Raw genomic sequence first — 18,400 nt, 5'->3', positions numbered from 1 at the left:
GTACGAGTCCATTATTTGTTTTAACAACAAAAACTTACCTTTTAATTTTTTTTTAAAAAACTACATAATTTGGCTTCAGCTGAAACTGATTTACAAGACTTTTTTTCAGTGCCTTGCTTCCAGCATTGTGCAGCAGTGCTGAGTCACTGATGCACATAATAATAATACCTTAAGCTACATTTTCTAGGATTGCTCTGTTTTATGGTTGGTGGTTCAGCCAATTCTCCATCAGTCCATCAGACTGAGTAAAATCAGCTCTTAGATTATTTTGAGACTAATTTTACTTGCTTTATGAAATCCCACTCATCGTTTCTTTATTTATATATTACCCCTCAGCCGGCCAGCATGGACAACCAGTTTTGTCAGTTAATTGGATAACTTGAATGAGGTGATGTAGGATTATCAAATTGAGACTTTGTGCATCTACTCAGAGACCGAGGGGTAGCACTGGTGGCCACCAGTATTTTATTAAATGATCTTAAGCAATAGTTCTCCAGGATTTCTGAAGAACTGTCTTTGGTCATTGACTGCTTTTACACACATTTATAGTCCAGTCCTTGTACCTTACAATTTCCAGAGCAATGTGGTTTGTTAAGCAACTTACCACTGAACTATTAATCATTCAAGCTGAAAAAAGCCACCCAACTCAGGGGACAAATCAGTAGTTTGTCTCTGAATGATGGAGAACTTGGCAAAAAACCACCTTTAAATTTTATCTTCAGGCGCTGAGTTATTACCGACCTGTCAGTAAAACACAGTTTGTTACCATTTCTTTAATTCAATCTATGAAAAGTGCTAAAGATAATGGCCTGAAAGGCATAAATTATTATTTCTGCACCAACAAGGTCAATCCCAAAAAGCTATTGGCCAAAAACTTGGCATTTCTAAGGATCGCGTGTGTCCTTGAGGACCTGAAGAAGTTTGTCCAGTAGATCTGCAGGAGTAGTAATATTTTGTGCTCATTAAAAATCTATTGTGCCATTCATTGTAGTTTTTAAGTCTGAGAAACTCACAAAAACCCATGTATCAAATATGATATGCTTGGCTTTAAAAGGTTAAGCCTGAAAGAATACAGAGGAAAGGCTGAGGTATCGCAGTTTACACAAGAACTGAAGTGAAAATCAGTGGCAAAAAGGATTTTTTAGGGACTGGTGAATCTGAGTTTTAAATGTATTCATTCAAATAGTCAGAGAGTTACAACAGATGGTGTCTACAAACATCTGTAAAACACAGTGGACACTCTGTCATTTTTTTTAGCTACATGTCAGGTAGTGATTTTGGGGCTCTCGTCAAAATTGATGGACTTATGAACACAGAAAAATACAGTCTGAATATAGTTGGTCTTACCAAATAATGCCATTCATCCTCATTAGAATTGCACAATTAGTGTTCTAAATTGCCCATAAGTGTTAGCATCTATGTGTTAGCGCTGCGATGGGCTGGTGAGCTCTCCAGGGTGTACCCCGCCTCTCATCCTATGGCAGCTGGGATATGTTGCAGAATAAGCCTAGAGAGCTACCAAAAAAATCATTACCAGTAAAACCTACTGGTTGGAAAAAGCCACACACAGGGAGAACATGCAAACTCCACACAGAAATCACTGCAGCACCCTTCTCCTTCCTCTTTTTTTTAATTCATTGTTTTAGTAGAAGTATGGTTTAGACAGTCAAGACTCCTTCAGGATAATTTGCTGATTTTTGCGCCCTACATTGCTGTACATAAAATATTTTTCTGTACTAAAATGCTGATAATATATTTTAAGCTGAAAGGAGAGAGCTGTGCCTATATATTTTAGTAATGTCCTCTTAAATTTACTGAGCTTTGTCCTCACTAGCCTTTCCAATAATTATTCTCAGTTCATGACACTTCTCAAATATCAGTATCCGTGATGGAATGACTGGCTGTGGCTTTAGGTTCTGTTCCAGCTCCACAGAAGAGGCAGGTGCTTTGTCAGTGTAATCCATTCTGACAGCCTGATAGTTTTCCATTTCCTACCACCTCATCTACTCTCTGCAGAGCTCCACTTGAGAGTTAAGTAACATGTTGTTCGGGGTTGACATAATTGGAGCAGAGGATGATAATTTCTTTAGAAATGTTGCTATTACTGGTGGCGAGCTGACAGGGGTCTGCATGCGACATGTTGCAGTTCAGCAATGATGTGTCTCAATGTGCAAAGGTGGGCATTTTTCCCTCTGCCGTTCACTCTCGACTGCAGTCCACCTAGCGGCTATTTAAATGCTCCATCTTCAGCCATTTCAAAGTCAGAGGAAGGCAGGTAGGCGATTTGGTTTCTCGCATTGTGAACACAAGCCTTCCTTTACTGTGCATGCAATGATAAAGTGGGACTACATCAGATTATTTTTTGGAGTTTTGGGATTTTGTGCTGACGGATAATCTTTGGCTTCAGGAACGATTCACTGTTTGATGTTCACTCTGCTTCACTCAGTTGATCCTCAAGCTTGTAACTCTTTAGATAATGAAGAACAGATGGATTGCACATTAAGTATAGTGTGATTTGCATTTAAATGTGGCATACTTCCAACTGTCAAAGCTTTTGTCAACATTTTTTGCTGCAGGACTATTTAGAATAAATGACTGTTGGTGCAGCAGATCAGTCAGAAGCTCCATTAGAACTTGAAATTCTGAAACAATTTGAGGCACCATGAGGCCGACCCTCCTGGGTGATAAGTTAGCAGCGATGCAGGTGGATGCTTCTCTGGTGTCCTGGATTGTTGATTACCTGACAGGAAGACCACAATATGTACGTCTCCCACAGTGTGTGTCTGACAAGGTGATTAGCAACACAGGGGCACCACAGGGGACTGTCCTCTCCCCCTTCCTCTTCACCCTCTACACCACAGACTTCAGCCACTGCACAGAGACATGCCATCTTCAGAAGTTTTCTGATGACTCTGCGGTGGTTGGATGCATCAGCAGGGATGATGAGACAGAGTACCGGGCTGTGGTCGACTCCTTTGTCACGTGGTGTGAGCAGAATCATCTGCAGCTCAACGTGGCAAAGACCAAGGAACTGATCGTGGACTTCAGGAAGACCAGGAAACACTTGACCCCTGTTTCAATCCAGGGGGTCAGTGTTGACATTGTGGAGGACTATAAATACCTTGGAGTACACATTGACAATAAACTGGACTGGGCTAAAAACACCACAGCACTTTACAGGAAGGGCCAGAGTCGTCTCTATTTTTTGAGGCGACTGAGGTCCTTCAACATCTGCCAGAAAATGCTGAGGATTTTCTATGAGTCTGTTGTGGCCAGTGCGATCCTCTATGCTGTTGCATGCTGGGGGAGCAGGCTGAGGGTCGCAGATGCCAACAGACTTAATAAACTGATCCGTAAGGCCAGCAATGTTGTGGGGATGGAGCTGGACTCCCTCAAGGTGGTGTCGGAGAGGCGGATGCTGTCCAAGATAAAGACAATGTTGGATAACACCTCCCACCCACTCCATGACATGTTGGTCAGTCACAGGAGCTCGTTCAGTGAGAGACTGAGATTACCGAAAAGCACCACTGAACGACACAGGAAATCATTCCTGCCTGTGGCCATCTCCCTGTACAACGCATCCACTTAACACACTGTTTGCTGCTACAGCTACACATGTTTCTTTTCCAAATATTTATTTATAAGTGACTTATTTATGTATGTATGTATATATATGTATATATTGTACTATTCTTAGTTAGCGTATTGTCTGTCTTGTCTTAATGTTGGTTTAAAATGGAGCACTGTAACAAAAAATAATTTCCCCCAGGGATCAATAAAGTATTCTGATTCTGATTCTGATTTTAATTATGTTACAGTCTGGTGGTTTTTTTGCTGCAAAAGCACAATTCTTACTTGGATACCAATAGTAATGATAGACCAAAATTAAAAACATTAGGAAACATTTGCTTCAGCAATTTTGTCATAAGTGTTTGCATAAGATTAATATTCCTAAATTGTTACAAAATCTAGACTATACTTCAGACAACCCCAGAAGAACTGTTGAAAAGATGGCTTGAAACTGCACTGATCAGTATAGCCAATGAGTTCTTCAATGATCTAACGTCACACTGCACTGTGAATGGTGACATTGTTACCAAAAATTGAGACAAAGAACACAAAGAATTGTGTACGTTAATACTGATGTACCACAGGGATCTCTACTGAACCACTTTTGTTCTGGGAAATGCAGATCTCCATGCCAACAGCACACAAACAGTCTTCTCTTCTATTCCTCCTGACTCCTCCCATCTTATTGGCGAGTTGCTTGTCAGAATTTGTAACACTGCCCGCATTTAAAAATAAAGATCATATGTTTTATTTGACATAGTCACTATATATCAATGGTTCTATATTCATGACAGGAATTGGTGTTCAGTTGCTAGATTCCTTGCAAGCTTTTGTATGGACAAACTCCCACAAACATTGTTAGTTTCTTCCTCCAGTTAAGGGTTGTTTGGCTTTTTCATCTGTATTGATTTTTAACTGTTAATGGGAAATACATTTCCTTAAAACTCCCCAGACTTTATTAAGATTTTAAAATATGAAAGTTGGTGATCTTAAATTGCCCCTAAGTATGAATGTGCGTGCCCTGTGTTAGGCCTGTGACAGACTGGCCTAGGGTGTGGGTCTAGGGTGTACCCTGCCACTCAGCTATACTTAATACATAGACTTGATATCAGCCTCTTGGCTGGGATAGGCTCCAGCCGTTCTGAGAGAAAATGCCTTGTCAGAGGTCTGACGAGATGGGCAAGACTGCTTCAAGCTGAAAGGACATCACTTGTTACAACGCGGGTATGCAGAAGAGCTTCTCTAAAGAACCAGAACCTTTAACCTTGAAGCTCGTGGGCTACAGAAGATAACACCAGGCGCCACTGCTGTTAGCTAAGAACAAGAAACGGAGGCTAAAAATTGACATAATTCAACAGCATACTGGAAAAATGTTGTTTGGTCTGATGAGCCTTGATTTCTGTTACAAAATACAGATGGTGGGGTCAGAATTTTGAGTAAACTATATACACAATATGAAAGCATGGATCCATCCTGGCTTGTACGAACAGCTCAGGCTGCTGGTGGTGATGGTGAAACCGCACCACCCAGTAACATAGCTGAGGAGTGCATTTCGTTATAGGTATAATGCTTCAAAGGTATGCGGTATACAGCAATCAGCCATCATCGTTTTTCCTTAAACTTTCGTCATATAGAAAACTTAAGCACAACTATTTTGAATACACATTTCATGCTCGTTCCTCTTCTGAACAGACTAATTCAGAGCGAGCTGCACTGACCATTATGGTAATGCTGAATTGCTCTGGAGTCCATTATAAAGTAATTTGAAGACTCGCCTAATGCCACGTTAAATGCCACCATCAACACGTATCCATAACACACATTTCCTTTTCATATTAACACATTGTATTATTGTTATACACCAGGCAGTTTTTAAACAGCAATTTTAGTTTTATTTGCCTAATTTTGCCTATGAATATCTAAATGCACTTCTGTATTTGCCAGAGGCTTGTATCCAGCACTCACCACTTATTAAAAAAAATCCATTAAAGAGAGCTGAGAGAGACACGGTCAACATGACTGAAACCTATCAATTTAAATGGCAAGTGTATTTCCCCTGAAATTACTCCCTAACACCTCAACATTTTTATAAGAACTAATTTCATTCTGTCATTAATCAATGTCAACAGGACGTTTTTCTTTGATATGTGACCATTTTCTGCAGATCCACTTGTGTTTTTGAGTATGTGTGAGTGAGGTGACGTTTTTGTAACTTCTCTCTCTTGTAAACGATGCTGCACATTTCCATTAACACAGCTGTAATCAGTATTTATCTGGGCACACTGGGAAGACTAACCGTTTCCCAGGTGAATGCTAATAAGATGATAATAGAAACATACTTAATCTACTCCAGCTTCTTTTTAGACACCAAAGAATGGCTGTTACCTGATTTATCTAAACTTTGTATGTAGCCTGATTGGTAGAATGTCTGTTTGTCCTGTTTGCTCTGTTCCTAAACGAAATGAAGCTTTAACTCTTCAGATTTTATACCTGGTTTGTTTAGTTTTATCAGACTGTGCCATGTTCCTTTGTTGTCTGGAGTCATGCTCTGCTGCAGACCAATACAATTGGACAAAGATTCTTTTCCAGGAACAGTTTTTGGTTTAGTTACAAACTTTTTTTAAAACCCAACTACAAGGCACTCTTTGTTAGTTTCCTGTAATGCTGTGGTCTCTCTGAATCAAGGTCTGAGTGCACAAAGTTTGTTGCTTTCCATGTAACTGAAGAGAAACTTTTTTTAAACTTGTCATTTCCTCTCCAGGCACCGAAGAGACCAAACATGAGTATTTATACTCTCACCTGTGTGGCCTGTTAGAAAGTCCAGAATCCAGTCAGCAAGAACTTAACCAAGACTGATTACATCATGTGGTTTAATCGTGCTAAATGCCAAAGAAAAGCAGCAAGTTAAAAATAGTTTGCCGTCTTCCACTTATCTGTTGGGCCTATACAAACACTGTGGAGGGTCCTGTTCTCTTTAAATTGATGCCAACACCTGCTTAGTATTCCACAAAATCATTGACCACAAACACAATTGCTATACTCATAACAAAACAATTTCAAAGTGAATATTTTGAAATAAATGAAAGGTTTTTCTAACTGATTTATTCAGTTTCAGAACTGAAGGGAAGGATTTATGATGCGTGCTGAAGTCAGAACGTGGTTTCATTACAGAAGTGAGAGTGCAATATTTACTCCGTTAGCAAAATATGGACATTTTTAGGTTCTGCTGAGTGATTTTTTTAGTTTCAGTACAGTTATTCTAAACTTACTCACTGTGCACGTAGTTTACATGTAGAGTCTATACACAAGTTATTGATTATTTTCATCATGTTAACTGCAACAGCAGGTGATTTCCCTGATTACAGAGGAGATTTCTGTTAATATCTGGGGCACCAGATATACTTGCACCACTTACATTGAATAATTGGGTTTGATTTGGAAAGAAAAACTGTTGCTATTTGTATGTTTTTTAAGAAAACAGCTGGAGTCTGTAACTTCAGTATATTGAAGTTCAGACATGCTTGGCGTAAGCAGACAGTGAGAACTTCAGACAAAAATAGCTGATTAGCCCTGGTTGAGAAGGGAATTCTTTTGCATGTAAATGGTGCTTGTGTATCATCCATCAGTAATCAAAAGAATTTGGTCAACAGAAGCAGAAAGCTCACGCATCGTTCATGTATTCCACGCAGGCTCCATCACCCCCTTCGCCCTCAGCTAATGAACCAAAGTATGAGAAGCGCTGGCTGGATGCCGTCTCCCTGCCCTTGTTGATGGCCAGAGTCTCCAGATACAAAGCTGGCAAAGATAAATTAAGGTAAGGGTAATCCAGCATGATATAATTCACCTCCAAGGCGCACAGTTCACTGAGCGCAGTTGTTGGCTTAGCAAGCACTTTTCATTTAAGCGGGACGATGTTAATGCCAATATCTATGCACAGGCATAAACGGCTTAAAAGGTCACCGCAGCTACGAGGCTGTGGCTCAGAAGGTGCGACTGAGAGGACACTGGTCGAACTTGTAAAGGCTTTTGATTATTATACCCGTCCTTTTTTGTATTGATTTTCTTGTGCAATGTAATTTCACAACAGTTTTTTTCCCCACAGGCTTTTTCAATCAGGCTTTTCAGTCATTTCGAAACTGTAGTACAAAATAAACCTACGAGGCCTGTTGTTTGATATTGTTTCACATTTGACAGTCATAACCTATAGATCCCAAATGGCAGGCTTGTATAAACTGCTGAAATGCATTGATTTTTTTCCCCTTTGTGTAGCAACCATTTCTTTCAGTTCTCTTTGTGTTTCTGTGCGTTTTCTGTCATTTGAAGCACTGATTTATTTGGGTTTCTGTTTTTAGAGCCATCTCCTCTCATACAGTGGGGCAAAAAAGTATTTAGTCAGCCACTGATTGTGCAAGTTCCCCCACTTAAAATGATGACAGAGGTCAGTAATTTGCACCAGAGGTACACTTCAACTGTGAGAGACAGAATGTGAAAAAAAAATCCATGAATCCACATGGTAGGATTTGTAAAGAATTTATTCGTAAATCAGGGTGGAAAATAAGTATTTGGTCACCTCAAACAAGGAAAATCTCTGGCTCTCACAGACCTGTAACGTCTTCTGTAAGAAGCTTTTCTGTCCCCCACTCGTTACCTATATGAATGGCACCTGTTTGAACTCATCATCTGTATAAAAGACACCTGTCCACAGCCTCAAACAGTCAGACTCCAAACTCCGCCATGGCCAAGACCAAAGAGCTTTCGAAGGACACCAGGAAAAGTATTGTAGACCTGCACCAGACTGGGAACAAAAATACAACTCAATACTTTGTAACATAACCTTTGTTGGCAATAACAGAGGTCAAACGTTTACTATAGGTCTTTACCAGGTTTGCACACACAGTAGCTGGTATTTTGGCCCATTCCTCCATGCTGATCTTCTCGAGAGCAGTGATGTTTTGGGGCTGTCGCCGAGCAACACGGACTTTCAACTCCCGCCACAGATTTTCTATGGGGTTGAGGTCTGGAGACTGGCTAGGCCACTCCAGGACTTTCAAATGCTTCTTAAGGAGCCACTCCTTTGTTGCCCGGGCGGTGTGTTTTGGATCATTGTCATGTTGGAAGACCCAGCCTCGTTTCATCTTCAAAGTTCTCACTGATGGAAGGAGGTTTTGGCTCAAAATCTCACGATACATGGCTCCATTCATTCTGTCCTTAACACAGATCAGTCGTCCTGTCCCCTTGGCAGAAAAACAGCCCCATAGCATGATGTTTCCACCCCCATGCTTCACAGTAGGTATGGTGTTCTTGGGATGCAACTCAGTATTCTTCTTCCTCCAAACACGACGAGTTGAGTTTATACCAAAAAGTTCTACTTTGGTTTCATCTGACCACATGACATTCTCCCAATCCTCTGCTGTATCATCCATGTGCTCTCTGGCAAACTTCAGACGGGCCTGGACATGCACTGGCTTCAGCAGCGGAACACGTCTGGCACTGCGGGATGTGATTCCCTGCCGTTGTAGTGTGTTACTGATGGTGACCTTTGTTACTTTGGTCCCAGCTCTCTGCAGGTCATTCACCAGGTCCCCCCGTGTGGTTCTGGGATCTTTGCTCACCGTTCTCATGATCATTTTGACCCCACGGGATGAGATCTTGCGTGGAGCCCCAGATCGAGGGAGATTATCAGTGGTCTTGTATGTCTTCCATTTTCTGATGATTGCTCCCACAGTTGATTTTTTCACACCAAGCTGCTTGCCTATTGTAGATTCACTCTTCCCAGTCTGGTGCAGGTCTACAATACTTTTCCTGGTGTCCTTCGAAAGCTCTTTGGTCTTGGCCATGGCGGAGTTTGGAGTCTGACTGTTTGAGGCTGTGGACAGGTGTCTTTTATACAGATGATGAGTTCAAACAGGTGCCATTCATACAGGTAACGTGTGGGGGACAGAAAAGCTTCTTACAGAAGACGTTACAGGTCTGTGAGAGCCAGAGATTTTCCTTGTTTGAGGTGACCAAATACTTATTTTCCACCCTAATTTACGAATAAATTCTTTACAAATCCTACCATGTGGATTCATGGATTTTTTTTTCACATTCTGTCTCTCACAGTTGAAGTGTACCTCTGGTGCAAATTACTGAGCTCTGTCATCATTTTAGGTGGGGGAACTTGCACAATCAGTGGCTGACTAAATACTTTTTTGCCCCACTGTATATGTAGAATATTTCTGCACTGGGGGAAAATTATCATTAGCATCTTCACAGTAATTAGGAAGTTGTATCGTGTTGAATTTTCAAGTATCTACCATAAATCCATTGTTAATATGAGAGACTTTTTTGGGAGTGTCCCCTATTTGTGTAAAGTGATGGGTGCAATTTGCATTTGCTGCTGCTCATTGCAGTCCCAGTCACGAGGACAGCAATCTAAGCAGAGATGCCAAACCTCCACCTCTCCAAGCCACCTACTCCAGCTATTCTTGTGGGACACCGAGATATTATTATGCCATCCGAGTGACACAATCTCTGGTGTGTCCTGTGTCCGCCCGGGGGCCTCCCCTCAGCAGGACATGTCTGAAGCACCTTACATAGAGGCATCCGGAAAGCATTCTGGTCAGATGCCCGAACCATCTTAACTGGATCCTTTCAGCATGCAGAAGTATCCCCTCGTCTGAGCCCCTCCTCTAGCATAGAGCTCAACACTCTGTGTCTAAAGAAAAGCCCAGACAGTCTTCGGACCAAGATCCTTTTTTCCTCTGCTTGTATCCATGATATAATTTTTTTCGGTCACTACCCACAGCGTGTGGCTGTAGATGATGGAACATGGATGCACCGGTAAATCAGCAGCTTCGGTTTAATGCCGAATTCTCTTAACATTCAGGCCGGTACAACATCTGCATCGCTGCACCAATCCATCTGTCAGTCTCCCCCTCCCTCAGTCCCTCACTCATGAACAAGATACTTGAACTCGTCCACTTGGGGCAGAAACTTGGTCCCAGCCCAGGATGCATTTACCACCTTTTACTGCCTGAAAATCATGACCATAGATTTGGAGGTGCTAATTTGCATTTCACTCAAATGCAAACCTCCCCATTGCAAACTGGAGGTCATCATCCATGTAAGGTAATTAACTAGCTTTAGCCACAGCAAAGTCTGGATATTTACATGCATCATATGCAGATATCCATATTATTTGTAGCCTGTAAGCAACAAATAATGTGAAACTGCCCATACAAACTTCTATTTCAAATCAATATAGCATCTATATCAATTTATCAAGCAATATATCAATTAGTATATTAGTGTAACATAGTGTCAAATCACAAATAAAATATTCACAGCCCTTTTTTGTGTTAGGTAAAAACAGCAGAGTCTATAAGTTTGAACAAGACAGTTGTCTATTTAAAGAATAAAATAACTGTCTGTTAAAATGATTATTAGAGATATTGATAAGAAATGAGCTGCTGTAGAAAATGCAGATACAAAGTTAGTCTGGTACCACGAGTTTAGGTGCTTGAGCTTGTGCTCTAAACAACTATTAGTTACCTTTTTCATGAACAGGAAGCTTAATAAAACCTCTAATTTCTTCCATTTAAATGGCTTTTCTTTCAAATTGGAAATTATTTACCTTAGTCCATTTTCCTTATCATTTCCTCCACTTGTGCTGAGCACTAGTCCCCACAGGGTGTGTCAAACTGCAGAATTCAGAAATTGCAGGTACTTAACGATAAATAAATGATGGGACTCTGCTCTGCTCAGTTAATTAAAAATGTTTATTAAACTTGTTTATGGGACTCCACATTGGTTATTATGTCGTTTCAAGCCTTAGGCAGCAGCGAGTGATAAGAAAATTATATAAAAGTGCTACACTGTGGTTTTTCCCTCCCTCATGTTCTCCCGTGTTACAGGAAGTGGTCGGCACATAGTTTAACAAAACTTTAGCTGGGCTGATTCTCACATAATTTAAAAAGAAAAAAAAAATCCTGCACTGGAAAACAAAAGCATGCTAAAGTAGTAACGGAAGCACTCGAAATGGACAACCGTATATTGAAAAGTATTGAAAAGTTTGAATAAAGTGTTTAGCATCTTTCCTAAATTACTTATTGAACATTGACCTAAATAGTCTCTAATGTCCTGTCAAGTTACTAATTCAGTGATTTCCAACATCTTTGTTTTTTTTTTACTCATCCTAACAGATATACTCAAGGTCGTCTCCATTAGCACCAAAAAGGTTCATATTTAAATGTGTAAACCTTATTTTTTTACAGAAGTGAAATAATTTAGATGACTAACTACTGTGAGTCTAAACTGCAGCACATAATTAATTCTAACCAAATAAGATGTCATCCATGATCTATGTAGTAACGCTTATCTAATCCATCCTTTTATATTGTAAGTCAGTATGAAGCTCTAGAAAAGGTGCCGCTCCTCCTCGTGTTAGAGCCACACCAGCTATCATGCCGACTACCCACAGACCTGTGGGGGCATTGTTAGGATCCGGAGTTGCTGCTGTTGGTCAAGTCCGAGTTCAGCAACACTAAAAAAATTGGGTCACCTGACTCCTGACTGAAGATCAGCAGTTTTTTTGCTTGCTGATGGCATAGATTCATGGCAGATTTCATCATCAGGCTCCAACTGTGACATTCAGGGAGACAAGTTTTTTTTTGAACACATGCCCACCACAGTCCAAACTGTAACCTCAGTGGCAATCTTTAGGATGTGCTGCTGAAGACTTTACTCAGTGGTTCATCTCTCCAATCATTATCAATACTTAAAAACTACTCGGCAAAAAAAACCTCAAACTGAAATAAATCTGACATTGGAGAGGCGAGTCAAGGAGGCCATTTATGTAAAAAGGAACAAGCCTCTCTAAGAGTACATCTTTCAGTGCAGTGATTGCAGCCATTTCCCAATTGTTTGTACTCATGGACATTGATTAATGGTCATGGCAGTTTGCATATCAACAACGATGAAATCTCAATGCTCATTGTTATGCAGCGGCGCTGGTTTGGATTGTTATGCATGTGTATTGTTTATAAGGCTGGGGAAACCTGCAGTCAGCTGGGACTGTATAAGTCACTTAGATGAGTGAGGAAATGTTTCCCCCCACTGAAAATGCTGCATCCAGATAAGCAGAATCAACTTTCTGGGATTGCATAAGCTTATTATAAACAATGCTACGGTGAATGCTCGCCTTTAGCTAAAGGCGGTCCACCAAAGTAGTCTTGTGTATGACTTCTTTTTTTTTTTTTTGGCCGGGCACTGTATATTGAGATCAATGCATTACAGTGTTAAAGGAGACAGATGTTTAAAAAAAAAAATCAATTCATCCATCTGCCCTGGTGGGAAGTCTCTGGGCTCCCTGTGAATGACCAAGCTCTTTTTCCTAAGGTGAGTTTAAACACTCCAGAGAAAGTTCATTTGTGGTATACACCAGAAATGGAGAATTATTTTGTCAAAGACATAACAAATATTATAATGAATTCATTTAAAGGAATGAGGACGCTTTCATATTTACACTGTAAATGTTGCATCTAAGATTTGTCTGTAAAAATCTTAAGGATGAAAGACAATTTGACATTTCAAAGTAAAAAATATTTTTGTAACTCTAAGATATCCTTATTAAATATATTCTTTATTGAAGTATCGCTTGATCAGTCCAAAGTACAGAATCTGCGGCACAGTTCGCAGCAGGAGGCGATGCGTCTGGAATTGCCCTTTACTCCTAAATTTTATATTTGGATGAAGCAACAGTCCTGCAATACTAAATCTGTCAAATGCTTAGTCCAATCAGCAGTCCAATGATTGGTAAGTAGGACCAAAGAAATGTATTGAGGAGATCTGGAGCTTGGTGACATTGAATGTAATAACCTGATGCTGATTCTGAAATACCAGAGTCCAGTCAATAGGGAACCCTGCAGGCAGTGAGCAGGTCAATATCAGAGTTTGCTCTGAAAAAAAATGTGGGTCTGTTAGAAAGCACAAATATAGATCGGATCAGTGTGGATGCGAGGGCCACAGCCATGCTTATATTATCCACCTCACATCTGACCTTATTATTCATTTACACACATTTACAACAATAAACATGCATATTGCTGTTTTTTATGTTAATCATTTGTTCCTATCAGTAATTATCATGGCCATGGAATAAAACACATTCAACAGCAGAGAGCTGACAGGGGTTCGATTTGAGTTAGTTTAGCTTTGTGCTTAGTTGCGTTTGCATTTTATTTACACCGTTTGTTTTATTGGGGTTAGTATGCGAGGTCTCTCAGGTCATTTTGACTGGATAGTTTGTGCCTCGTTGCCAAACTCCAGTCGATGATAAATAATAAAAGACTGACTACCAGTCTGGATCAGGATGTTAAAGTCAGCAAGTTCTCACTGGCCTGGTGACCCATTATACAGGGAGTGCAGAATTATTAGGCAAGTTGTATTTTTGAGGAATAATTTTATTATTGAACAACAACCATGTTCTCAATGAACCCAAAAAACTCATTAATATCAAAGCTGAATGTTTTTGGAAGTAGTTTTTAGTTTGTTTTTAGTTTTAGCTATTTTAGGGGGATACCTGTGTGTGCAGGTGACTATTACTGTGCATAATTATTAGGCAACTTAACAAAAAACAAATTTATACCCATTTCAATAATTTATTTTTACCAGTGAAACCAATATAACATCTCCACATTCACAAATATACATTTCTGACATTCAAAAACAAAACAAAAACAAATCAGCGACCAATATAGCCACCTTTCTTTGCAAGGACACTCAAAAGCCTGCCATCCATGGATTCTGTCAGTGTTTTGATCTGTTCACCATCAACATTGCGTGCAGCAGCAACCACAGCCTCCCAGACACTGTTCAGAGAGGTGTACTGTTTTCCCTCCTTGTAAATCTCACATTTGATGATGGACCACAGGTTCTCAATGGGGTTCAGATCAGGTGAACAAGGTGGCCATGTCATTAGTTTTTCTTCTTTTATACCCTTTCTTGCCAGCCACGCTGTGGAGTACTTGGACGCGTGTGATGGAGCATTGTCCTGCATGGAAATCATGTTTTTCTTGAAGGATGCAGACTTCTTCCTGTACCACTGCTTGAAGAAGGTGTCTTCCAGAAACTGGCAGTAGGACTGGGAGTTGAGCTTGACTCCATCCTCAACCCGAAAAGGCCTCACAAGCTCATCTTTGATGATACCAGCCCAAACCAGTACTCCACCTCCACCTTGCTGGCGTCTGAGTCGGACTGGAGCTCTCTGCCCTTTACCAATCCAGCCACGGGCCCATCAAGACTCACTCTCATTTCATCAGTCCATAAAACCTTAGAAAAATCCGTCATGAGATATTTCTTGGCCCAGTCTTGACGTTTCAGCTTGTGTGTCTTGTTCAGTGGTGGTCGTCTTTCAGCCTTTCTTACCTTGGCCATGTCTCTGAGTATTGCACACCTTGTGCTTTTGGGCACTCCAGTGATGTTGCAGCTCTGAAATATGGCCAAACTGGTGGCAAGTGGCATCTTGGCAGCTGCACGCTGGACTTTTCTCAGTTCATGGGCAGTTATTTGGCGCCTTGGTTTTTCCACACGCTTCTTGCGACCCTGTTGACTATTTTGAATGAAACGCTTGATTGTTCGATGATCACGCTTCAGAAGCTTTGCAGTTTTGAGACTGCTGCATCCCTCTGCAAGATATCTCACTATTTTTGACTTTTCTGAGCCTGTCAAGTCCTTCTTTTGACCCATTTTGCCAAAGGAAAGGACGTTGCCTAATAATTATGCACAGCTGATATAAGGTGTTGATGTCATTAGATCACACCCCTTCTCATTACAGAGACGCACATCACCTAATATGCTTAATTGGTAGTAGGCTTTCGAGCCTATACAGCTTGGAGTAAGACAACATGCATGAAGAGGATGATGTGGACAAAATACTCATTTGCCTAATAATTCTGCACTCCCTGTATAATTTTTTTAATGGTTACTTATTGTTTTTATTCCATCTAAGAGAACAGTGCCATCAGCTACGGATTGACTATTAAACATTCCTTGTATTATTATATTAAACGTTAACTGGCCAGGCTGCTAGTGTGGCCGTCTTCATTCAGCTGACAGATGCACACTGTAGCCCAGGATTAACACTTGCATATGAAAATGCACTGATAGGTCATTCATGTCTTTGAATCAAAAATCTGATTCAGGGTGAATTTCTAACTTGGTAAGTCGCTCTGATAACCAGTTTTTGAGTTTTACTGACGTCAGAAATCAGAATAAACTTTGCCCAAAAGTAAACTGTCAAACATCAGTAAAAACCTTTCAATGAGATTAAGAATGCTTTGTCCAGATCTCAGCTACCTCTTATTTCTGACTCTCTGAGCCCTCTACCACTCATAAATGTATTTTATTTTTAATTTAGCTGCACAAGTTTCACTGTGCAGAATGAAGTGCAGGTCATCCAAACAAGGTTGTTCTGTGCTTAACTAAAAGTTGTGTAACTACGAGCATAATGTGTTGGAGCCAATCATTGCTCAAAGGACATCTTGTAACCAACAGCTACAGTACACTGTGTACAGAGAGAGGTGTTCTGCACTTGCTAACATGAGTTCTTGCAGAAGAGCAAGACTTCCAATCAAAGCAGTTCTGTCCATTCGGTTTTTCTTTTTGTTTTGGGGTTTTTTGTTAGGCTTTTTTTTTGCTAGGTGTATGAGGAGTCAATAAAAACAGCGAAAAAGCTGCCAAATTCACAACAGTGAAGCGTGGTAATCACTGCTGTAAGCGAGAGAAATGTCAGGTGTCCAAGCCTTAAAAAAACAAATATCCAAATCCCCAAATTAAAAGCTGAATTAATTATCAGAAAATTAACATTTGATTTGATTAAATGAATAATAAGGTGCAGCACTCATTTTTCAGTTTGGCTCACACAGACCTGGATGGGGATAGCATATTTAATATTATCCTTATTATATTTTTACTTTGTTACATGCATATATCCTGTAATGCAAGAGTAGGTCCTGAGATGATTTCTATAAAGCTTTTCTAATATCTCATTCCCACTTGGAGGATTTTCCATTAGTGTTGATGGAAAGGTGTTGACTCATGGTCTCATTTAAAGTTGATGTGGACTCTGCACACTGCGGTCGATTTGTATCTGAAAGTTTAAACAATGCTCTAGTGGTCCTTGTTAGTACATGCTGTATGCTTCCAGTTGGTATGCCAGATACTTTTTCAAAGTTTTACTCTCAAATGCTAAATTTAATTCTACTCTTAACAAAATGTTAAGAGCAAAGAAGAGCAAGCCTTGTTTCTTTCTTTTTGAAAACATTTTTTCCAGTAATACCGAGGTGTCAGAGATGTCCCTCATCGTGACGTAATGGCGTATTATCAGCCTTTTGTTTAAGCTATCAAAATGGATACATTTGAAAGGGAGGAGACCTTGCAGATTAGCAGGGCTTTGTCAGCCACACTTGTGTTAACAGCTGGGCTTTTTAAACAATTCTAAAAGCAAGCAATTATGTACTCAAAGTGTTACGCATCAAAGTTTCATCCTTGGCCAGTGTGAGTAAGTGCACTTAATAGGTTTGCAAACAGTTTTTGAGAAGGTACTCAGAAACATCACAGAAATAAAGGCAGTAACAAATATTACAGTGTTTTATGATATCATTTAGAAAATTTGCATGAATTGTCCCTTTTAATTCCTTACATGACATAAGAAGTGTTTATTTTCCAAAGAAAAGATGCCAAGCAGTGTGCAAACCTACTTTAGGGGCTCAGAAGCTAAATACAGGTGCAATTGAGTGACACTGATGCAAAGATGTGTAGTTTGTGTGTAGAGAATTGTTTAAGATCCTGATGACACAGCACCATTTGACAAGGCAAAAGTACAGGTAATTACAGCTACAGTTGTTTCCCTTACACTTACATATAAAAGAGTCAGTCAGATAGAAAGTTAATGCAACCATAAGAACAGCACGAGCTTGTGCAAACAGTGCACTCATGGGTGCTGGTGCTCACTGCTACTTGCTAATCAATGCAGAAACAGGCAATCGTGTGTCTGTACGGGGAAAGCAAGACCTCGTGGTGGAGGCGCAACTGCTCACTGTTTGGCATTAAACTTTTTGGCTAAGATTCTTCTTAGTAGTTTCCAAAGGGGAATGAAAGGTCACTCAGGTGAACTGAAGCTTAATGATCATTTCTGTGAGAGGGATTTCCAGCAACCACGCTGGGACGGCGTCTTTTTGCACATTGGAAATAAAAGATATCACTACTGAATACCCAAAATATCTCCAAGGTTCAGAAGTTCATAATAAAAAGGATGCACTAGACCAGCGGTCCCCAACCTTTTTTGCGCCACGGACCGGTTTATGCCTGACAAAATTTTCACAGACCGGCCTTTAAGGTGTCGCGGATAAATACAACAAAATAAAACTAGTACTGGTACCGAAAAAAAGAAGACTTATTCATAACACACGTGAAAAGACCAAGTTAACGATAAAAACGATAACAAAATAACGCTGAAAACCGATAAAAACCCTGAAAACCATACATTTCACACCCGAGCCTCAACTCTCGCGGCCCGGTACCAAACGACTCACGGACCGGTACCGGTCTGAGGCCCGGGGGTTGGGGACTGCTGCACTAGACCACCGTCTTACCCATGCAACACTGTAATGCACACGCCTGACACTGAGTACATAACCTTGTCTTTATCACATCACCAACATTAGTAGACTAAACATATTGCAAAACTACTATTAAACAAATGGATGGGCTCCAGTTGTTCAGTGAAAGTAAATCCAGCAGAAAATACATGCACCAAGTTAAAATTTTCATATATTTTTAAGCACCGTAG

At 40.3% G+C, this 18,400-nt stretch overlaps 1 protein-coding gene across 1 annotated transcript in view; it reads left to right on the top strand.

Moving 5' to 3' along the window:
- The window catches only part of sntg2 (syntrophin, gamma 2), a 107,801-nt gene that overhangs the window by 46,914 nt on the left and 42,487 nt on the right, over positions 1-18,400 (top strand). Inside the window, exon 9 of the mRNA XM_026151094.1 lies at positions 7,260-7,384. Coding sequence (XP_026006879.1) covers positions 7,260-7,384 — 125 coding nt within the window. The remainder of the gene's footprint in view (positions 1-7,259; positions 7,385-18,400) is intronic.

The sequence above is a fragment of the Astatotilapia calliptera genome, chromosome 19 (assembly GCF_900246225.1).
Source record: "Astatotilapia calliptera chromosome 19, fAstCal1.2, whole genome shotgun sequence".
Classification (NCBI taxonomy): Eukaryota; Metazoa; Chordata; class Actinopteri; order Cichliformes; family Cichlidae; genus Astatotilapia; species Astatotilapia calliptera.
Note: the sequence above shows the minus strand (reverse complement) of the source record. Positions and strands in the feature narration are given on the sequence as shown.